We start from the raw sequence: 18,922 nt of genomic DNA on the forward strand, positions 1-18,922 counted from the left end.
CTGTACAAAGATCCCCCTCCATTTTGAAGATTTGATTTTGGTCAGGCCCACCAGAATAAATCTCTCTTGTTAAAAGTCAGCTGTACTGTATAACCTAACCTAATCACAGATGTGAATATCTTATTAAATTCACAAGTTCTTACACCACAAAAGGAGAGGGTTGCACAGGGCACATGCATCGGAGGGCTAGAATCTTGACAGCTATCTTAGAATTCTGACTGTCATTAAGATAATAGATGCTATTAGGCATGTATTTCTTCAGTTTCTTTTCTGTGTCTTCATAAGTGTGTATATTCTTTTCTTCCTTTAGTTTCAGAAAAGAAGGAATTTTTATTCTAAGTCTAAATTCTTCTGCCCTGACCTTTCCCACCACTCCTTGATTTCACTCTATTAGGCTTGCATGTGTTTCCCCTCTCACACTCAGCCTTACTCTTGTATTGTCATTTTCCCCTCTTTATTATTTGCTCCTTCCCTTCAGCTTATATGTTGCCTGTTTTGCAGTGCTTTTCATTCAAGTTCTTTTCACTCTAAATTTGTCTGCACTTTTCTATAGCTCAGGTTTAAGTCCACCATCATTTTGCAGGAACTTTTCCAAAAAACTGATCTTCCTATCTCTGGTCCTCCCTGGTCTCATCTACTATCAGAGAGACATTTCTAAAATGCAAATCTAATCACACTATTCTTAAAAATCATCTGAAGTCCCACCTTGTTGCCTTTACCAGAAGACCAAATATGGACTATAGACATGTTATATTTGACACTTACATGCAGAAAACACTTTAGATGAGTTTCCAATAGCCTAAATCAGAAACTTTTACCTAGAAATCTAGATTTCTGAACTTCCTTGAGAAATTAAAAATCTTAGTAGTCTGGTCCACATCTTCACAAGGCAACTACTCCTTCCACTGTTACTACTAGTAGCTGCCCCTGTAGATGGGAATTGCTCTGTGTAGTTTGCCAGCCCATTATCTTTATTCGTTTATTTTACCTACATAGCCCCTGAAGACAGTAACTTTACAAACCCTAACCTAGAGAATAAGGACTAAATGTCTTAGCATGGCATTTACAATTTTTCCTAGCTTCATCCGATTGATAATTTTCAAATTATTTTGCTTATTATTTGACTGATTGCATTTCAGTGTCTCCTACAAGATTATAATTTCCGTAAGGACAGAAAGTGTGCTTTGTTTATGCTTTCATTCTCAGCCCCTAACAATTTCTAACACATACCAGGAACTCAGTGAAATTGATTTAAATGGTGCTGATTGTACTTTCACACTTACATGCTGATTTTATGTGTTCATATGTTTGCTAAAAAGGCAGTACAGGCAAAAGTAGGTATCAGTTCTCTAGCATTATTGGAAAAAATCTTAAAGCATAACTTTATGATTACCAAAAGTGAATCAATAGAGTCATTTTGAGTGACAGAGGATAATCATTGCAATACTGTTTTAGTGACAGTCATGGTTAAAACTCTTCAACACTATCAGTGTCTTATTCATTTTATTTTTTCATTGGAGTTTAGGAATTGGGTCTCCTCTTATGCTGTTATATGTTCAGAACATAGAGAAAATAGGGCTTTCAGTTGATGTTAATCCCTTCCTCTGTGAGATACGAAAAGACTTTCTGTTTGTTGACATCCATCAATCAAAAATATTTCTTAATGCAACTGGTTTCCTAACCATTGCTGTTCACTACAGAGCATTTTGAACAATGTCTCTCTAAAGTATTTTTGAGAATGAAGATTTGGGTTATTGGAGAATTAAATACAGGTGATTAGTGGGATTTCTGCTGTACTTCTTTATGATTGCATAAAAACATGAAAATGTAAATGAGTTATTGAACATGCAAAAATATCCAGAAGATTAAGTTTATAGTGTTTTGTGTCCTTAAATTGTCTTGTTAGGGTTTATCTCTCCAGATTTTAGTTGTTCTTCAGAAATATCATGTTGAACTATTAAAAAAATATCTGTTTCTAGTATCCCACAGAATCACTTTTGCGTGGAATGAGAGGTAGATACTTATATTAAAAGGAGTCATAGATTGTTGTTGGCAATGAGAGGGAAGTCATATTTAATCCAGGACAGGGTGGTTCCTCTCAGTTATTCACTGATGAGACAGATACAGTGGAAAAATTTACATCATTGCTCCTTTTCTCTCTCTTCGTAAAACTATGAACAAATTCTTTTTGTGATTCTCTTTTTGTGTTGAGCTCATAGGTTCAAATAATTCTGTACTGTTCCGTTTTTCAGTCGTAGTTCATAGTGATGACATGAATTGTCTACAGGAAATTGTTTCTGCGTGTGTCAACAGTCATTATTTGTGATATTCTCTGATTTTATTTTTAGATATTGTTCCAGTATTTCTTTATTTTGTTGTTTATAATGTTCAGTCCACACTCATAGGAAAAAAAATTCGATAAACATAGTTCTTACCCTCTTCACATTTTTTTTTTTTTATTGAGTTGGCTATAGGATGACAGCACAATGAGGAAATTTTGGGAAACGAGTTTTCTTTAGGACATAACCGTAAGCTCTTTAAGACAGAACTACTACCTATGTTAGAGTTTTCAGGAGAAAAAAAAAGTATCCCCCATATAAAATATCTATCTGTATAGATACATTATAAGATATTACGTCACACAAGTGTAGAGACTTGAGAACTCTCACAATCTGGAAACCCAAGAAAGCAGGTGGTATAATTCAAAGGCCTGAGAGCTGAAGAGCTGCTGTTGAATTTCCAATTCAGGTCTGAAGCCCTAAGAACCAAGGAGCATCAGGGGCAGGAAAAGATGCATGTTGCAGTGAAGTTGTCAGACAGAGAGAGAATTTAATTTTCCTTTGCCTTTTTGTTCTAGTCTGGTCCTCAGCTATATGGTTAGTGCCTGCCCCCAATGGGGAGGGCAATCTGTTTTATTCAGTCTGCTAATTGAAATGCTACTCTCGTCCAGAAACACCTTTACAGGCAAACCCAGAAGTAATGTTTAACCAGCTCTCTGGGCATCCAGATAAAACTGACACATAAAATAAAGCCTCACACTAGCTATTGATGGCCTTGATATTGAAGGTCTGATTATGGCCCTGTATATTGATATCATACTTAAAATTTCATGTGGCTACTATAATCCCCCAAATGTGCTTGTCTATTCTGAAATTGATGTACTTGTGAAAAATTTAATAAACATTTTTTTTTTTAAATTGAAGTGCAGTTGGTTTACCATGTTGTGTTAGTTTCTACTTTACAGCGAAGTGATTTATATATATATATACATGCACACACGTTTTTTTATACTCTTCCATTATGGCTTATCACTATATAGTTTCCTGTGCTTTGTAATAGGACTTTGTTGTTGTTTATCCATTTTATTTATAATAGTTTACATGTTAATGAGCATTTTTAATGGCACTTCTCATACTCTATAATGGGTACCTTTTTGTTATAAGAGTCTCTTTGTGGGCAGAGACAGTGATTTATTTCTTTGTACCTTTGATATATATATTAGTATTTGGTTTAAAGGTGTCTTGATGAAAGTGAAAGAGGAGAGTGAAAAAGTTGGCTTAAAGCCCATAATTCAGAAAACTAAGATCATGGCATCCAGTCCCATCACTTCATGGGAAATAGATGGGGAAACAGTAGCTGACTTTATTTTTCTGGGTTCCAAATCACTGCAGATGGTGATTGCAGCCATGAAATTAAAAGATGCTTACTCCTTGAAAGGAAAGTTATGACCAACCTAGATGACACATTAAAAAGCAGAGACACCACTTTGTCAACAGAGGTCCGTCTAGTTAAGGCTATGGTTTTTCCAGTGGTCATGTGTGGATGTGAGAGTTGGACTATAAAGAAAGCTGAGCACCGAAGAATTGATACTTTTCAACTGTGGTGTTGGAGAAGACTCTTGAGAGTCCCTTAGACTGAAAGGAGATCCAACCAATCCATCCTAAAGGAGATCAGTCCTGTGTGTTCATTGGAGGGACTGATGTTGAAGCTGTGACTCCCATACTTTGGCCACCTGATGCAAAGAGCTGATTCATTTGAAAAGACCCTGATGCTGGGAAAGATTGAGGGTAGGAGGAGAAGGGGACGACAGAGGATGAGATGGTTGGATGGCATCACCGACTCAATGGTCATGGGTTTAAGTGGACCCTAGGAGTTGGTGATGGACAGGGAGGCCTGGCATGCTGCGATTCATGGAGTTGCAAAGAGTCGGACACGACTGAGTGACTGAACTGATACTGATTTGGTTAAAAAAAATTCCCTTAAACTCTGGGTGTAAGAGTGAATAATTCTTTCAAGTTATATGGTAGGATTTTTTTTGTTTTTTTTGAATGTCATTCTCGTAGGGTAAACAGGTTGGACAATAGTATTACTCCAAGTTTTTGAAGTTCAGAGATCAAGAACATAGCTTATTGGCAAAGCACCCTCATCTAGACTGTAACATTTATATTTGATATATCTTATTCTGGAATTTAAGTACCAAGAATGTGGATAACATAAGGGCGTTTCAAGTATTAGACTATTTTGTTAATATCCTGTTTTCTTCATGTTTTTAGTTTCAGCCAAAAGGAAAACATGTTGGAGGAAAGAAGTGTGTGTGTTAAGAATAACCAGAATTCAAATTTAAGTGTCAGTCTTTGATATCACATTTAGGTCTTAGGAAATAGCTATTAAAACAAACTTAATTATTATACTTGATAACCTCAAAATTTAAAGTAGACTTTGAATATATGCTTATTAGAGTTATTACTAATATATGGGATTGTTAAAAGTAAAAATCTCAGTTAAACAAATGCTAAATAAATAGTAATTTGCATTTGAGATATTTACAGTAGATATTGAAGTCCAGGACATTTTTCTAGATTGTAGAGTCAAGGTGGTCAGATTTCTTAAAATCAGTAAGAGGAAATAGATAGAGATGTCTTTTGAGGGCAGAAGTATATTAAGAATATCCCTATGGATGAGAATAATTTGGTTAAGGGGAAGATACAGACAGAATGAAAAAAGCCTCTTTTGGCCCCCCAGTAATACCTGGCTTCTATTTCCTATGAGACTAATGTGCAGTAAACTGGGATATTAGCTCTGTCCAATTTAGGAGAACAACCTAACCTTATGGGCACTATCTTCTGTTTATTGACTTAAAATTACTACTTCCATAGTTATTCTACAGGAACACGGACTGTGACAATTGCTGTCACTTAATATATAGAATCCCTTTGGGAAGACTTTAGGTCCAGTCATTTCAAAAGCAGTTGACTGTCCCCGTATAACTTTCTTTGGTTTATGCATTGGCCCAGTTAATAATATTTTGGTGGCAAATTTGAGTTTATCCAAAGCATGGACTTGTCAAAACTTGTCATGATCTTGAGACATTTACTTGCTTAGTTTAAAAGTTAAATAAACCTGATGGAGCTACCTTTCTAAAAAGGAGCTCTGTATGTGCACACCAGACAGCATGGCCTCCTTCAATTTATAGCCAAGCACTGATTCACAAACTTAAATCATGATGCTTTTTAGAGAGTCTACATTTTGTAGTTTTCTGAACTGACTTATTAAAGGCAATGCTTTCCCCACCCAGCATGTTGTAACCATGACAATAGGTACTCAAGTGTTTCCAGTGGTTAAACATACATCTTTGATCCAACCTTTTGAGTCATACAAAGAAAAAATATTTTTAAAAAAATTTTATGACATGTTCATTCTGTGTCTGACTTTATTTCCCTAATGGCTGTGAATTTTCATGTAATCATATTTCCCAGTATACACTGTATTTTCAGAATGCCAGCCTCCTTTCTCCTACTCGTTTACATGAGTTACAGATTCAACCCTTAGCACCCCATTGAATGAATGGAGATGACTGCATTGTCAAAACACAGTAACTGCCATACCCTTTGGACATTTTTTGGCAATGAGTAAGTGTTCTCATTTGAGATTGCTTCACAAGAAACAGCTCACAGAAGTGGAACTACAGTATGCCAAAAGAGTTGATTTCTTTTGGACTTTGACTAGATTTCTGGTTTTAATATTTGCTAACAGCAAGGTGCTATTCTATGTAACATGACTTATTTACATAGTTACCACAAAACACTCAGTATTTCATCTATTAATGACATTGTTTCATTGAAAACAGCAAGTTTAATGCTGTACTATTATGACATTTTTGCCTGGCTGCATTTATACTTTGAGTTTTTAAAGGCTAAAGATTCAGGTTATATTACAGTTTGTATCGCTTTTTCTAAAGTTAATCTATTAACATTGTAGACCTCATAAAACACTACTGCTCTCTTTACATTTATGTAAAGCAGATATTCTACCTGATGCATCTCTCAGTGGTGTAGATTGCCTTGTAGTATACCTGGTAGGAACTAAAGAATATTGAATCAAATTTTAAATTTTTATGTAGGATTCTACAAAAACTTATTAACTATATACCGTGTATTCCTTGTATGACTTTAGCTGTAGTTCCAGAGATCAAAATCTGAATTTATTCAGTCCTTAATTGGCATAATGCCTGAAACATAGTAAGTACTCAATAAATGTTATTATTATTAGAAAAATATTGTAGTATAATTTGATTTATTTCATCACATTGGATAGTGAAACATATTCTCTGCATATTATTGCTCTGGAATCTTTTAGGATTCTCATTTTGTCCCAAATGTTATGAAGTTTGATGACACTGTACCTTGCTGTGAGATCCCTGTTAATCAAATGTCCTGGGACCTTTCCGTTTGGAAATTTAAATCTTTCAGTTCATGCATTTCTTCTGCTTTTTAAATTCCTTCTCTTTTTTGTCTCTTTTGGCTAATTGTATCATGTGGATTTTTAACTCTTCCTATGCTGTGATAAAGAACCCGCCTGCCAGTGCAGGAAACTTAAAAGACTTAGGTTCAATCCCTGGGTTGGGAAGATCTCCTGGAGGAGGACTTGGCAACCCACTCCCATATTCTTGCTTGGAGAATCCCCATGGATAGAGGAGCCTTGCAGGCTACAGTCATGGGATTGCAAAGAGTTGGATGCATGACTACAAGTAGAGACTTGTTCTGCATGAACTCTAGGACTGGAGATTTCATGTGAGGCACAAGTCACATAAACATGGCTCTTACCCGGTTTGAGTACTCTCAACTTGCTGCCTGCTTTCTGTCATTCTCCAGTCTTGAAACAGGATTTTTTTTTTTTCCCCCCAAACGGGAGGGAACCATCAGAGTTTATAATTGTTATCTCTAGGAGCATTAATCTAATACAGCTTACTTTGCTATTATCTAAACTGGAACTATCTCAATGTTAACTTTTAATTACATTTTCTTTGCAAGAAATTTCAATTAAATGTATGGTTACCATCCATTTTGCTATTTGCTTTTGGTTTATCTGGAGTTCTGGTATGTGTCATCTTTCCCATGTTCTCTTGGTTAGAATTAGAAGCAAGTCACAGACCTACCCACACTTAAGAGCAGGGGATTACACACTACCTGAATAATTGGAGGGTGGGCAAATTGGGGACAGTCTTAGAGGAAATGCTGAGTACTTTGTAAGCACTCATTTTTCTGCCTGTAATCTTCTGAGGGCTTTTTGTTAGAATGAGTTCTGAACTTGTTACTGTAGTCCACAAAATCCTGTGTGATCTAGTTTCCTGTCTACTTTTCCAATCTCATCTCTGTTCTCCATCTCAGTTTTCGGAAGGACTTGTTCTGTGACCACTATATCTAAGCATACTCTGCCCTCTAGTCGCTATCTTATTACCATTTTATTTTCTTCATTAAATCTACAACTGGGTGAAATTATTATTTGCTCATTGGTGTTGTCAGTCCTGTACTAAAATATAAAGACCAAGTTAAGAGACACATTGTTTTTCTTGTTCAAAATAGTATCTCCAATGCCTAGCACATAGTACATACTCAAAAAGTCAGATAAATGAATGGATGAATACATTCTATATTTAACCATGTAAAAAAGGGAATGCTAATTTTAGTCATATATAACTCCTATCTTTTTGCAACCTTTGGACTAGTACAAGAAAAAAAATACAGTATCTACTACTGTAGGTAAGAATCACTAAGAAGAAATGGAGTAGCGCTCATAGTCAACAAAAGAGTCCAAAATGCAGTACTTGAGTGCAGTCTCAAAAATGACAGAATGATCTCTGTTCACTTCCAAAGAAAACTATTTAATATCACAGTAATTCAAGTCTGTGCCCCAACCACTAATGCCGAAGAAGCGGAAGTTGAACAGTTCTATGAAGATCTACAAGACCTTCTAGAACTAACACCAAAATAAGATGGCCTTTTCATCATAGGGGACTGGAATGCAAAAGTAGGAAGTCAAGAGATACCTGGAGTAACAGGCAAGTTTGGCCTTGGAATACAGAATGAAGCAGGGCAAAGGCTAACTGAGTTTTGCCAAGAGAACACACTGAGGGTCATAGCAAACACTCTGTTCCAACAACACAAGAAATGACTCTACACATGGACATCACCAGATGGTCAGTACTGAAATCAGATTGATTGTATTCTTTGCAGCTGAAGATGGAGAAACTCTATACAGTCAGCAAAAACAAGACCAGGAGATGACTGTGGCCTAGATCATGAATTCCTTATTGCAAAATTCAGATTTAAATTGAAGAAAGGAGGGAGAATGACTAGACCATTCAGATAGGACCTAAATCAAATCCTTTACTATTATACAGTGGAAGTGACAAACAGATTGTAGGGATTATGTCTGATAGACAGAGTGCCTGAAGAACTAAGGATGGAGGTTCGTAACACTGTACAGGAGGCAGTGATCAAAATCATACCTAAGAAGAAGAAATGCAAAAAGGCAAAATGGTTGTCTGAGGAGGCCTTACAAATAACTGAGAAAAGAAGAGAAGCTAAAGGCAAGGGGAAAGGGAAAGACATGCCCAACCGAATGCAGAGTTCCAGAATAGCAAGGAGAAATAAGAAAGCCTTCCTCAGTGATCAATGCAAAAATAGAGGAAAACATAAAATAAGAAAGACTAGAGATCTCTTCTAAAAATTAGAGATACCAAGGAAACATTTCATACAACGATGTACACAATAAAGGACAGACACAGTATGGACCTAACAGAAGGTATAAGAAGAAGTGGCAAGAATACACAGAAAAACTATACACAAAAGATCTTAATGACCCAGATAACCACAATGGTGTGGTCATTCACCTAGAGCCAGATGTCCTGGAATGCAAAGTCATGTGGGCCTTAGGAAGTATCACTAAGAACAAAACTAGTGGAGGTGATGGAATTCCACTTGAGCTATTTCAAATGCTAAGAATGTTGCTGTTGAAGTGCTACAGTCAATACACCAGCAAATTAGGAAAACTCAGCAGTGGCCGCAGGACTGGAAAAGGTCAGTTTTCATTCCAATCCCAAAGAAAGGCAATGCCAAAGAATGTTCAAACTAATGCACAGTTGCACTCATCTCACATACTAGCAAAGTAATGCTCAAAATTCTCCAAGCCAGGCTTCAACAGTAGTGAGCCATGAACTTCCAGATGTTCAAGATAAATTTAGAAAAGGCAGAGGAACCACAGATCAAATTGCCAACATACATTGGATCATCGAAAAAGCGAGAGATTTCCAGAATAACATCTACTTCTGCTTTATTGACTACCCCAAAGCCTTTGACTGTGTGGATTACAACAAACTGTGGAAAATTCTTAAAGAGATGGGAATATTAGACCACCTTACCTGCCGCCTGAGAAACTGCTATGCAGGTCAAGAAGCAGCAGTTAGACCTGAACATGGAACAATGAACTGGTTCCAAATTGGGAAAGGAGTACGTCAATGCTGTATATTGTCACCCTGCTTATTTAACTTATATGTGGAGTACATTATTCGAAATACCAGACTGGATGAAGGACAAGCTGGAATCAAGATTGCTGCGAGAAATATCAATAACCTCAGATATGCAGATGACAACACACTTATGGCAGAAAGCAAAGAGGAACTAAAGAGCCTCTTGATGGAAGTGAAAGAAGAGAGTGAAAAAGCTGACTTAAAACTCAACATCAAAAAATGAAGATCACGGCATCCAGTCCCATCACATCATGGCAAATAGATGGGGAAACAATGGAAACAGTGAGAGACTTATTATCTTGGGCTCCAAAATCACTGCAGATGGTGACTGCAGCCATGAATTTAAAAGACGCTTACTCCTTGGAAGGAAAGTTATGACCAACCTAGATAGCATATTAAAAAGCAGAGACATTATTTAACCCACAAAGGTCTGTCTAGTCAAAGCTATGATTTTTCCAGTAGACATGTATGGATGTGAGAGTTGGACTATAAAGAAAGCTGAGCACTGAAGAATTGATGCTTTTGAACTGTGGTGTTGGAGAAGATTCTTGAAAGTCCTTTGGACTGCAAGGACATCAAACGAGTGAATCCTAAAAGAAATCAGTCCTGAATATTAATTGGTAGGACTGACGCTGAAGCTGAATCTCCAATACTTTGGCCACCTGATACAAAGAGCCAACTCCTTGGAAAAGATCCTGATGCTGGGAATGATTAATGGCAGGAGGAGAAAGGGATAAGAAAGGATGAGATGGTTGGATGGCATCACCGACTCTATGGACATGAATTTGAGCAAGCTCTGGGAGTTAGTGATGGACATGGAAGCCTGGCGTGCTGCAGTCCATGGGGTCACAAAGAGTTGGACATGACTGAGTGACTGAAGTGAACTTGAACTGAAGAAAAAAACAAGTAGATATTGTAATGATACGGTAATTGTTTATAGAAGTCCTGACTTGAGTAAAGGTATCACCTATTGATACACATTTGGCAGTTTTTCAATTTATCTGTAATAATGGAAGCTAATATTATGGATAACCATATATCTCTACAGAGAAAAAAGATCTCTGTAGAGTTCTATAGAGTCTATAGGACTATATAGTCTATAGTCTATAGACTATAGTCTATAGTTTATAGTCTATCCTATAGATAGATCTAGAGTCCTATCTAAGAAATATTACCATTTACACTGTAAATGAAAGAGAAGCATACTATGAAGATATGATTAGATAAGTGTTATGAGATCTAGTAGGGTGCCAGAAGATCCAAGGTAATGTTTCTTTATCAGAATCTAATATCAAACTTAAGGTAAATAATAGGCAACCCCTGACATCTACCTACCCTGCTACCCTCAATCCAATTAACTATTGCTAAAGCCTTTCATGCTAAGTAGCTTCAGTTGTGTCTGACTCTTTGTGGCCCTGTAGACTCTAGCCCACTAGGCTCCTCTGTCCATGGGGATTCTCTAGACAAGAACACTGGAGTGGGTTGCCATGCCCTCCTCCAGGGGATCTTCCCAACCCAGGGTTCGATCCTGTGCCTCTTACGTGTCCTGTTATGGCAAGCAGGTTCTTTACCACTAGTGTCACCTGTTGATTCTAAATCCATGTATAACATATTTTTCATTGTTTATTATAACTCCTAATTAGACTAAAATAAATTTGCTTTTTACTATGTTTTCCATGAACCAAAAGGTTCACCATCTCTATTTCAAGGACACAATGGAATAAACATTTGTAGTCATTTAAAGTAGCAGTAACTTCTGAAATTCCCTTATCACACAGACATTTTGGCTTTTAATTTCATTTCTCTGATTCCTACTAATGGATTTTGCAATTATGAATCCCAAATAATTCTTAGATGATACTTAATATATTGCAGCATACCCTTAAAATGCTAATAATTTATAGATCTATACTAGAACTCAGTGTATTTTTTTTTTATTTTGGGATTATTGCATTTTGATTGTAAGGATGTACAGGATCTACACATCTGAAGCCCTGCATATGCAAGTCTTACTTGTCATATAATCATCTTAAGATATTCAAACATTTTAAATAAGGTTTAAGAAATGTGGGCAAGAAAATAATTGGAAAGTTGAAATTAATAGTCTCACACTAAAGTTCTTTTATCTGTTTAGAAAGTCCTATCAGCATTCTTTTCTCAGTTCCATCTACTGTGGAAGATAATATGCCCAGTTGTCAACTGAGGTACGTCACTGGTTTAGAATATTAATTTGTAATATTTTTAATTTAAATCTAAAATAACATTTCAGTAGGTCACAAAACCAAAGAGCTAATGATACAAAGATATTAGTAAAAAATAGTTGATTAAAATACAGATGATGATTAACGTAACTAGGCCAAAATAACAGTTTAGTTTCCTTTTTACTATGCAACTTGACTTGTTTCCTTTATTACTAGAATTTTGCAACTGTGTATTATAACAACTGTGTATTTACAGCTGTATGTTTTTCTATAATATAAAAATATCGTGTATTACAAACTATAATGAATAGGCCTTGCTTTTTAGTGTGCACACAGCTAAACCTTTTTAATATGTTAATAAATTAAAAGCACATACTGAACAAAAGGGAATTCCATTTATTTGCCTAGGAATCATCTCAAGATATCTTTATTCCTCCTTTTCCTTTATGTTTACATCTTGGTTCCCAGGATAGTAATAAAGATTAATTCTGCAAGGTTATTGAGACTGCTTTGATAATGTATCAGCCTCTTTAGTTGACATTTTCTAAGCAGAGTTCAACTCACACCTTGAGAATCCTCCTGTCCCCAGAAACGTTTGGAGTGACCATAAACAATTCCCCTGAAATTAGTGTTTGTGTATTTTACCGATACTATATATTCTCTTTTATCTATGTGGCCATGCCAAAGAACCTGAAAACAGTACGTATACATTCTTACATTCTTCAAAAAACAAATCTTTTTAGGTTTTATTAAACCAATGTATTATCACAGTATCAAGAGCTGTTACAGTCTTAACCATGCCCTTTTTGCTGAAATTATACTATTCAATAAAATTAAACTGTTATCCCCTTAAATAGCTTCAAGATTTCTTAATTTGTATTTACAGTGTCACTGTCCCAATTATATATTTTACCTGACATATAATTTTATTCTCTTATTAATAAGTATCATAGCAGTTTAAAAAAATTTAAGTCTTTTATTGAGCAGTATATGTCTAGGGCTCTATAAGACTCTGTGGAAATTAAGAAAGACATATAAGATACAGTCTCTGATCTCAAAAATACTAGAAACTTAAAGGAAAACACTGCATTTCCGAAGCAACAAGAGCCATAGAGAGAGAATGAAACTGAAAAATTACGTGAGACAAACTCTGAAGTATTAAGAATAGAGAAGCTAATATAGGCTAAAGTAGATAAAGAAAATTTGATCTGGGCTTTGAAGTGATGGGTAGGAGGGTATGGAATTTAATCTTAGATTTAAAGATGTCTGGAATAAAAAACCGTCTAAAGAAAATGGATATGTTTTCTGAAGTAGTGAATTTTTAATGCAAATCAGATAAAAAATGCTTTGTTTTGCTTGCTAAAATAAATGACAGAGTCAACTAGTACAACTTATGATTACCAGTATTTAAAAAATTAATTGTTTTGAACTTTTTTGACAAAGAAAAATAAAAACATAGCTTAAAATCATAGATTATAGACTGAGCGAGGTGCTTAGTATAGATCTGTGTACAGTGAATTCACCATAAGGTCTTAAGAACTAACTACAAAAAAATTTATTTTTGCCCATGCCTCTAAAGAAGAGACATACTTTCAAAATGTCTTTAATTTGTGGTTTCTGACTCTGGTGTACTATTTGAAGTCCTGATTTTATATTGCAGATTATTTTGAAATTACAGAACTAATAAAGAACAGCTGTGTTAATAGCCTTACATGTCCAACAAAAAACGAAAGTAAAGGACTTTTAAATTGACACAACTATCCAATGTTATTTTTGTGGGAATTTGCTAACACTTTTTTTAAGTTTCCACTTTTTATTTGAAGGATGGTATAAAGATGGGTTGGATGTAGAGTTAGAGCACGGAAATATTTTATGCTTCTCAACTCATAAGGCTTGATTTGAGGCCGTTTGATAAGTCCAGGGCAATTGGGCATATGGTACGTTACATCTGTAATAAGGTGGACAGGCAGGAACAGAGGTAGTGAGAATAAAAGGACATTTCCTGACTTGGCTCTGAACTATGTGAATACAGGCAGGATGGTCCAGACAACTCATTTTCTCATACATTCCAGAATTTTTCTACAAAATAAGCAGAATATTTCAAGTAAAATATTTTTCTTGGATTGAGTTTTAAATGCTTCTTGATTATTTTCATTGTTTCAAATAACAGATGTTCACACCTGTTAAAGGACCCAAAACTAGTGAATATAATTAGAAAAATAGAAACTGAAAAATGATTGCCTGCTCTTAAGAATAAATGACATTTTAAGCTTATTCTACACTGAATAGCCAAGAAAAAAATTGAAGAATTCTCTTTTGGAATTTTGAATATAAGCATCTGAATGATATTTTGAAAGAAGGTGTGTGTTATTATTGATTTAAAACTGTTCCCTTTATCTTTTGCCATCTAAAATAGGTTAGGGGGTTGTGTTTACCTCTCCATTTGTATTATACTTCATTCAGGATCAAAATGTGATCCTGAATATAACACTTGGAAATGGATAATGATCATTACCCATTTGACATTGTTGAAACTTCCAAGTGATAAAAAATTCTTTCCTTTCTATGTGCATCTTAGTCAAAGCTGCCCAACAATTATGGAAATGTGAGAATATAAAATCATGATTTGGGTTTATGTTTTACTGATAATCTGTTGTCTAAAAATAAAATATGCTTCATTTTTCTTTGGTATTGACTTACAGAAGTAATATTCTATAGCTGATCTTTATGTGTTTGTTTGCATAAGAGAAGCTTTAAAAGGTTAAATACTCAAATTTACTTTCAAGTATTATATAATTTGCGTAGATAAAACTTTCCTATTTATACTTATATACTTGTTAAATGGACTCATTATATGTACTTCAAAGCCAGAGTTTTGGCCATTTGATTTTAAGTTTGAGAGAAATAAATCAGATGTGACAAATAGTCTAAAATAATTTCAAACTTCTTGTAATTTTTCCAAGTCTTTTTTGGGTAAAGGTTTAATAATAATAATTATGCTATTTTAAAATGATAATTTAAGAATAATTTTACTATTAAAATTAGAATTCAGCTTAAATAAAAAATTATAATTTTACTATTATAATTAGAGCTAAGCTCAAATTGCTGAATTTAGGTTTTATATATATGTATATACACAACTGTATGTACTCATTGAAATAAAGCACACTTTTTATTAGTCTGTTTCCATTCTTTTAAGAAATAGGAAGAGGTGAGATAAAACAAATTAAAGCATCAAGCAGACATTATGACCTTCTTAGATTTCAAAGAAATATACACAAATACATACAAAATTTCTTTGTGGCTAAACCAGTACTATTCAGTCCTTGAATAACATTTGTGCCCATAATACATTATTATTATGTGCCCATGAAAATGAAAGAGGAGAGTGAAAAAGTTGACTTAAAACTCAACATTCAAAAAACTAAGATCATGGCTTCTGGTCCCATCACTCCATGGCAAATAGATGGGGAAACAGTGGAAACAGTGAGATACTTTATTTCTGGGGGCTCCAAAATCACTGCAGACAGTGACTGGAGCCATGAAACTAGAAGATGCTTACTCCTTGGAAGAAAAGGAGTAAGCTGCCTATCAACCTAAGCAGCATATTAAAAAGCAGAGACATTACTTTGCCAACAAAGATCTGTCTAGTGAAAGCTATGGTTTTTCCAGTAGTCATGTGTGCATGTGAAAGTTGAACCATAACGAAAGCTGAGTGTGAAAGAATTGATGCTTTTGAATTGTGGTGTTGGAGAAGACTCTTGAGAGTCTCTTGGACTGCAAGGAGATCCAACCAGTCCATCCTAAAGGAGATCAGTCCTGAATATTCATTGGAAGGACTGACGCTGAAACTGAAACTCCAGTACTTTGGCCACCTGATGTGAAGAACTGACTCACTGGAAAAGACCCTGATGCTGGGAAAGATTGAAGGCTGGAGGAGAAGGGGATGAGAAAGGATGAGATGGTTGGATGGCATCCCTGACTCGATGGACATGAGTTTGAGTAGGCTGTGGGAGTTGGTGATAGACAGGGAAGCCTGGTGTGCTGTAGTCCATGGGTTTGCAAAGAGTCAGACATGACAGAGTAACTGAACTGAACTAATACAAGAATATAAAAATCCTTTGTCTTCCTTTACAGTTTAAGCAAGTATATGTAAATATTTTTCAACATCTAGGAATTCTTAGTATTTAAATCTTTTCACTGAATTTCTATGATATTAAGTAAAAAACATCTACCTATGGTTTTGATCTGAAAATCTAAAAGTAAATTGGTCAATGTAATTCATCCAGAAAAATTTACTCTGTGGGGTTAAACAACTGAATAACCCTAAATTATAGGAATTAACAGAAACATTTTATAAAGTACCACTCGGATTGCAAACACTGGAGTTTTACTTTAGAACTTTTAGTTTTATTTGTTTGACTAATAATGATTTGTCTCAGAATTATCAGTCATTATTAAATATTTCTTAATCTATATATAACATATTTATAGGAGTTCTCCTTTACAAACAAGATACTTTAGAAATATTCCTATCAGTGAATGCCATAATAGAAACTACTTATCCAGGAGGCTAAATAACAACACAAACAAAAAAAAAGTTCTGTACTCTCAATATTGCCACCTACTCAATGTCTTTAGAATCTCTGTTTAGAATTATGTGTAGATTCTGAAACTAATTCTTCCTCTTACTTATTTGTTTAGCATACTCACTATGTCAGCAAATAGTTTAACAGGATATCATAGTGGGATCTTGATTTTATTCCTTTGATATATTACATAACCACTTTGAACCTCAGTTAAAATGGATAGAATAATAGTTCCGTTTTGGTGATAATTAAATGAGTTTATATTTGTGTTATGCTTGAGTTATACCTCAACTATAAGATATGGTAACTATATAATTTTAATTGTCATTTAAAATCTTATTTTAGTTATAATAATTCTAATAGGATAATTATGTGCTGTGTGCTTAGTCGCTCAGTCATATCCAACTCACTGCAACCCCATGGACTGTAGCCCACCAGCCTCTTCTGTCCATGGATATTCTCCAAGCAAGAATACTTGAGTGGGTTGCCATGCCTTCCTCTGGGGATCTTCCCAACCCAGGGATTGAACCCAGGTCTCCCGCATTACAGGCAGATTCTTTACCATCTGAGCTACCAGGGAAGCCCAAGGATAATTATAGTCATTATTATTAAATCAGTATGTTTTAGGGTGGAGAGGGAGGTGGGAGGGGGGATCGGGATGGGGAATACGTGTAACTCTATGGCTGATTCGTGTCAATGTATGACAAAACCCACTGAAATGTTGTGAAGTAATTGGCCTCCAACTAATAAAATAAAATTTAAAAAAAATAAATAAATAAATCAGTATGTTTTAGTATCTTTATCTACCAAAATGAGGAAAGCCTGTCTCTCTTTTAGAATTCCTTAACTATAATAAAGAAGTATTAAACTATTTTATTTTGTAGTGCCCTCTAATAGAAGATTTAAGATATTTTTATGTCTTACCTCTACACAAAAGTCCTCAAGTTTGACATATGACATTATCATTTATAATTTATAGTAATAAATTATTGATTTTTGACAGAGAAGTAATTACTGTTCCCAGGTTTATACATTTAAAAACCTATATTTCTCCTAGATGTTATAAAAATGTTGCTCTTTCTTCACAGATAGCTTTTACTATCAGTATTAACAGAAACTGGAGTTTAGAATCTTCATGTATGGGTCTTCTCTGGGGGTCCAGTGGCTAAGACTGTGCTTCCACGGCAGGAGGCATGGTTTGTATTCCTGGTCAGGGAACTAAAATCCCATAGACATGCCATGCACTGTGGCCCCCCAAAAAAGAGTTTTCATGTGAAATTTATTTTATTATTCTGTGTATAGTGATTTAAAATATGTACTAGATAGTAGAAACAGATGGTAGCATGTTTTTATGGTATTTATGTTGTTTTCATTCCTGCTAAAATGTGAGAGAGTGACTTACCACTTAATTTTTTTTCTTAGGTTTTATGTTGATTTATATGATAAACTTTATAAGAAAGTAGGAAGTTGCCCAGTAGTTTTGTTCACTGTATTTATATCTGGTAAATGCACGATATTTAAATCTTACACCTTTTTTTCCTCTCAGCAAAAAATATATATATTTAAAACTGGGCCATTCAATCTTGATTTTTCTCCCAAAACTAATCATGTTTTCTTTTGATCCTAGTTCAGGCTTGGTTCCTTCAACCTAGAGAAAATTGCAAGCCCAGCTGAGGTCATTAGAGAACTTATTTGTCACTGCCTGGACACCATTGCAGAAAGCCAAGCCAAAAATGAGCACCTGCAGAAAGAAAATGAAAGGCTTCTGAGAGATTGGAATGATGTTCAAGGACGGTGTGTACATAATGTGCTTGTATCTTAAGAACACTAAGCTCTTTATATTACTGTAGCTCTAAGTTAATGATTTATACACTTATGCTATATGTAGACTATCATATATTTAAAACGAAATATGCCATTGATTATACCTTTACTTAATGTGATTAAATTAAATTATTTGTTGTTATTGTACAATATAGGAGAACAATAACACTTTTAGGTCATTAGTATTTGGTGGCACCAGCAAACTAATAACAGAAGTAATTGGACGGTGGGGATCAGAACCCATTAATAGTAAGCAAAGTTTAGGAAGTTTGATATTTATAAGGATTAATTGACTTCAAATTATAGGATTAATAATGAATAAAAAAAGAAATGAAATATAAATAAGCGTAGTTGATACCTTATTTGAAATCTTTTTATGAATGACATCTGTTTCAGGTGAAGTATGTTTTGGCTCCTGAGAGAAACATTTTTTGCTGATTGATTGAAAGTTCATATTGTCAGCATTTTAAAAAGACATAGTTGTTTACTGCTGGATATTT

General features: G+C 34.8%; 1 protein-coding gene across 5 annotated transcripts in view; it reads left to right on the forward strand.

Annotated features, from left to right (window-relative positions):
* XRCC4 (X-ray repair cross complementing 4) overlaps positions 1 to 18,922 on the forward strand; it is a 284,230-nt gene that overhangs the window by 101,516 nt on the left and 163,792 nt on the right. For all 5 annotated transcript variants that reach the window (XM_065919091.1, XM_065919088.1, XM_065919092.1 and 2 more), the window contains exon 4: positions 18,226 to 18,392. In XM_065919091.1, coding sequence (XP_065775163.1) covers positions 18,226 to 18,392 — 167 coding nt within the window. The remainder of the gene's footprint in view (positions 1 to 18,225; positions 18,393 to 18,922) is intronic.

The sequence above is a fragment of the Muntiacus reevesi genome, chromosome 1 (assembly GCF_963930625.1).
Source record: "Muntiacus reevesi chromosome 1, mMunRee1.1, whole genome shotgun sequence".
NCBI lineage: Eukaryota > Metazoa > Chordata > Mammalia > Artiodactyla > Cervidae > Muntiacus > Muntiacus reevesi.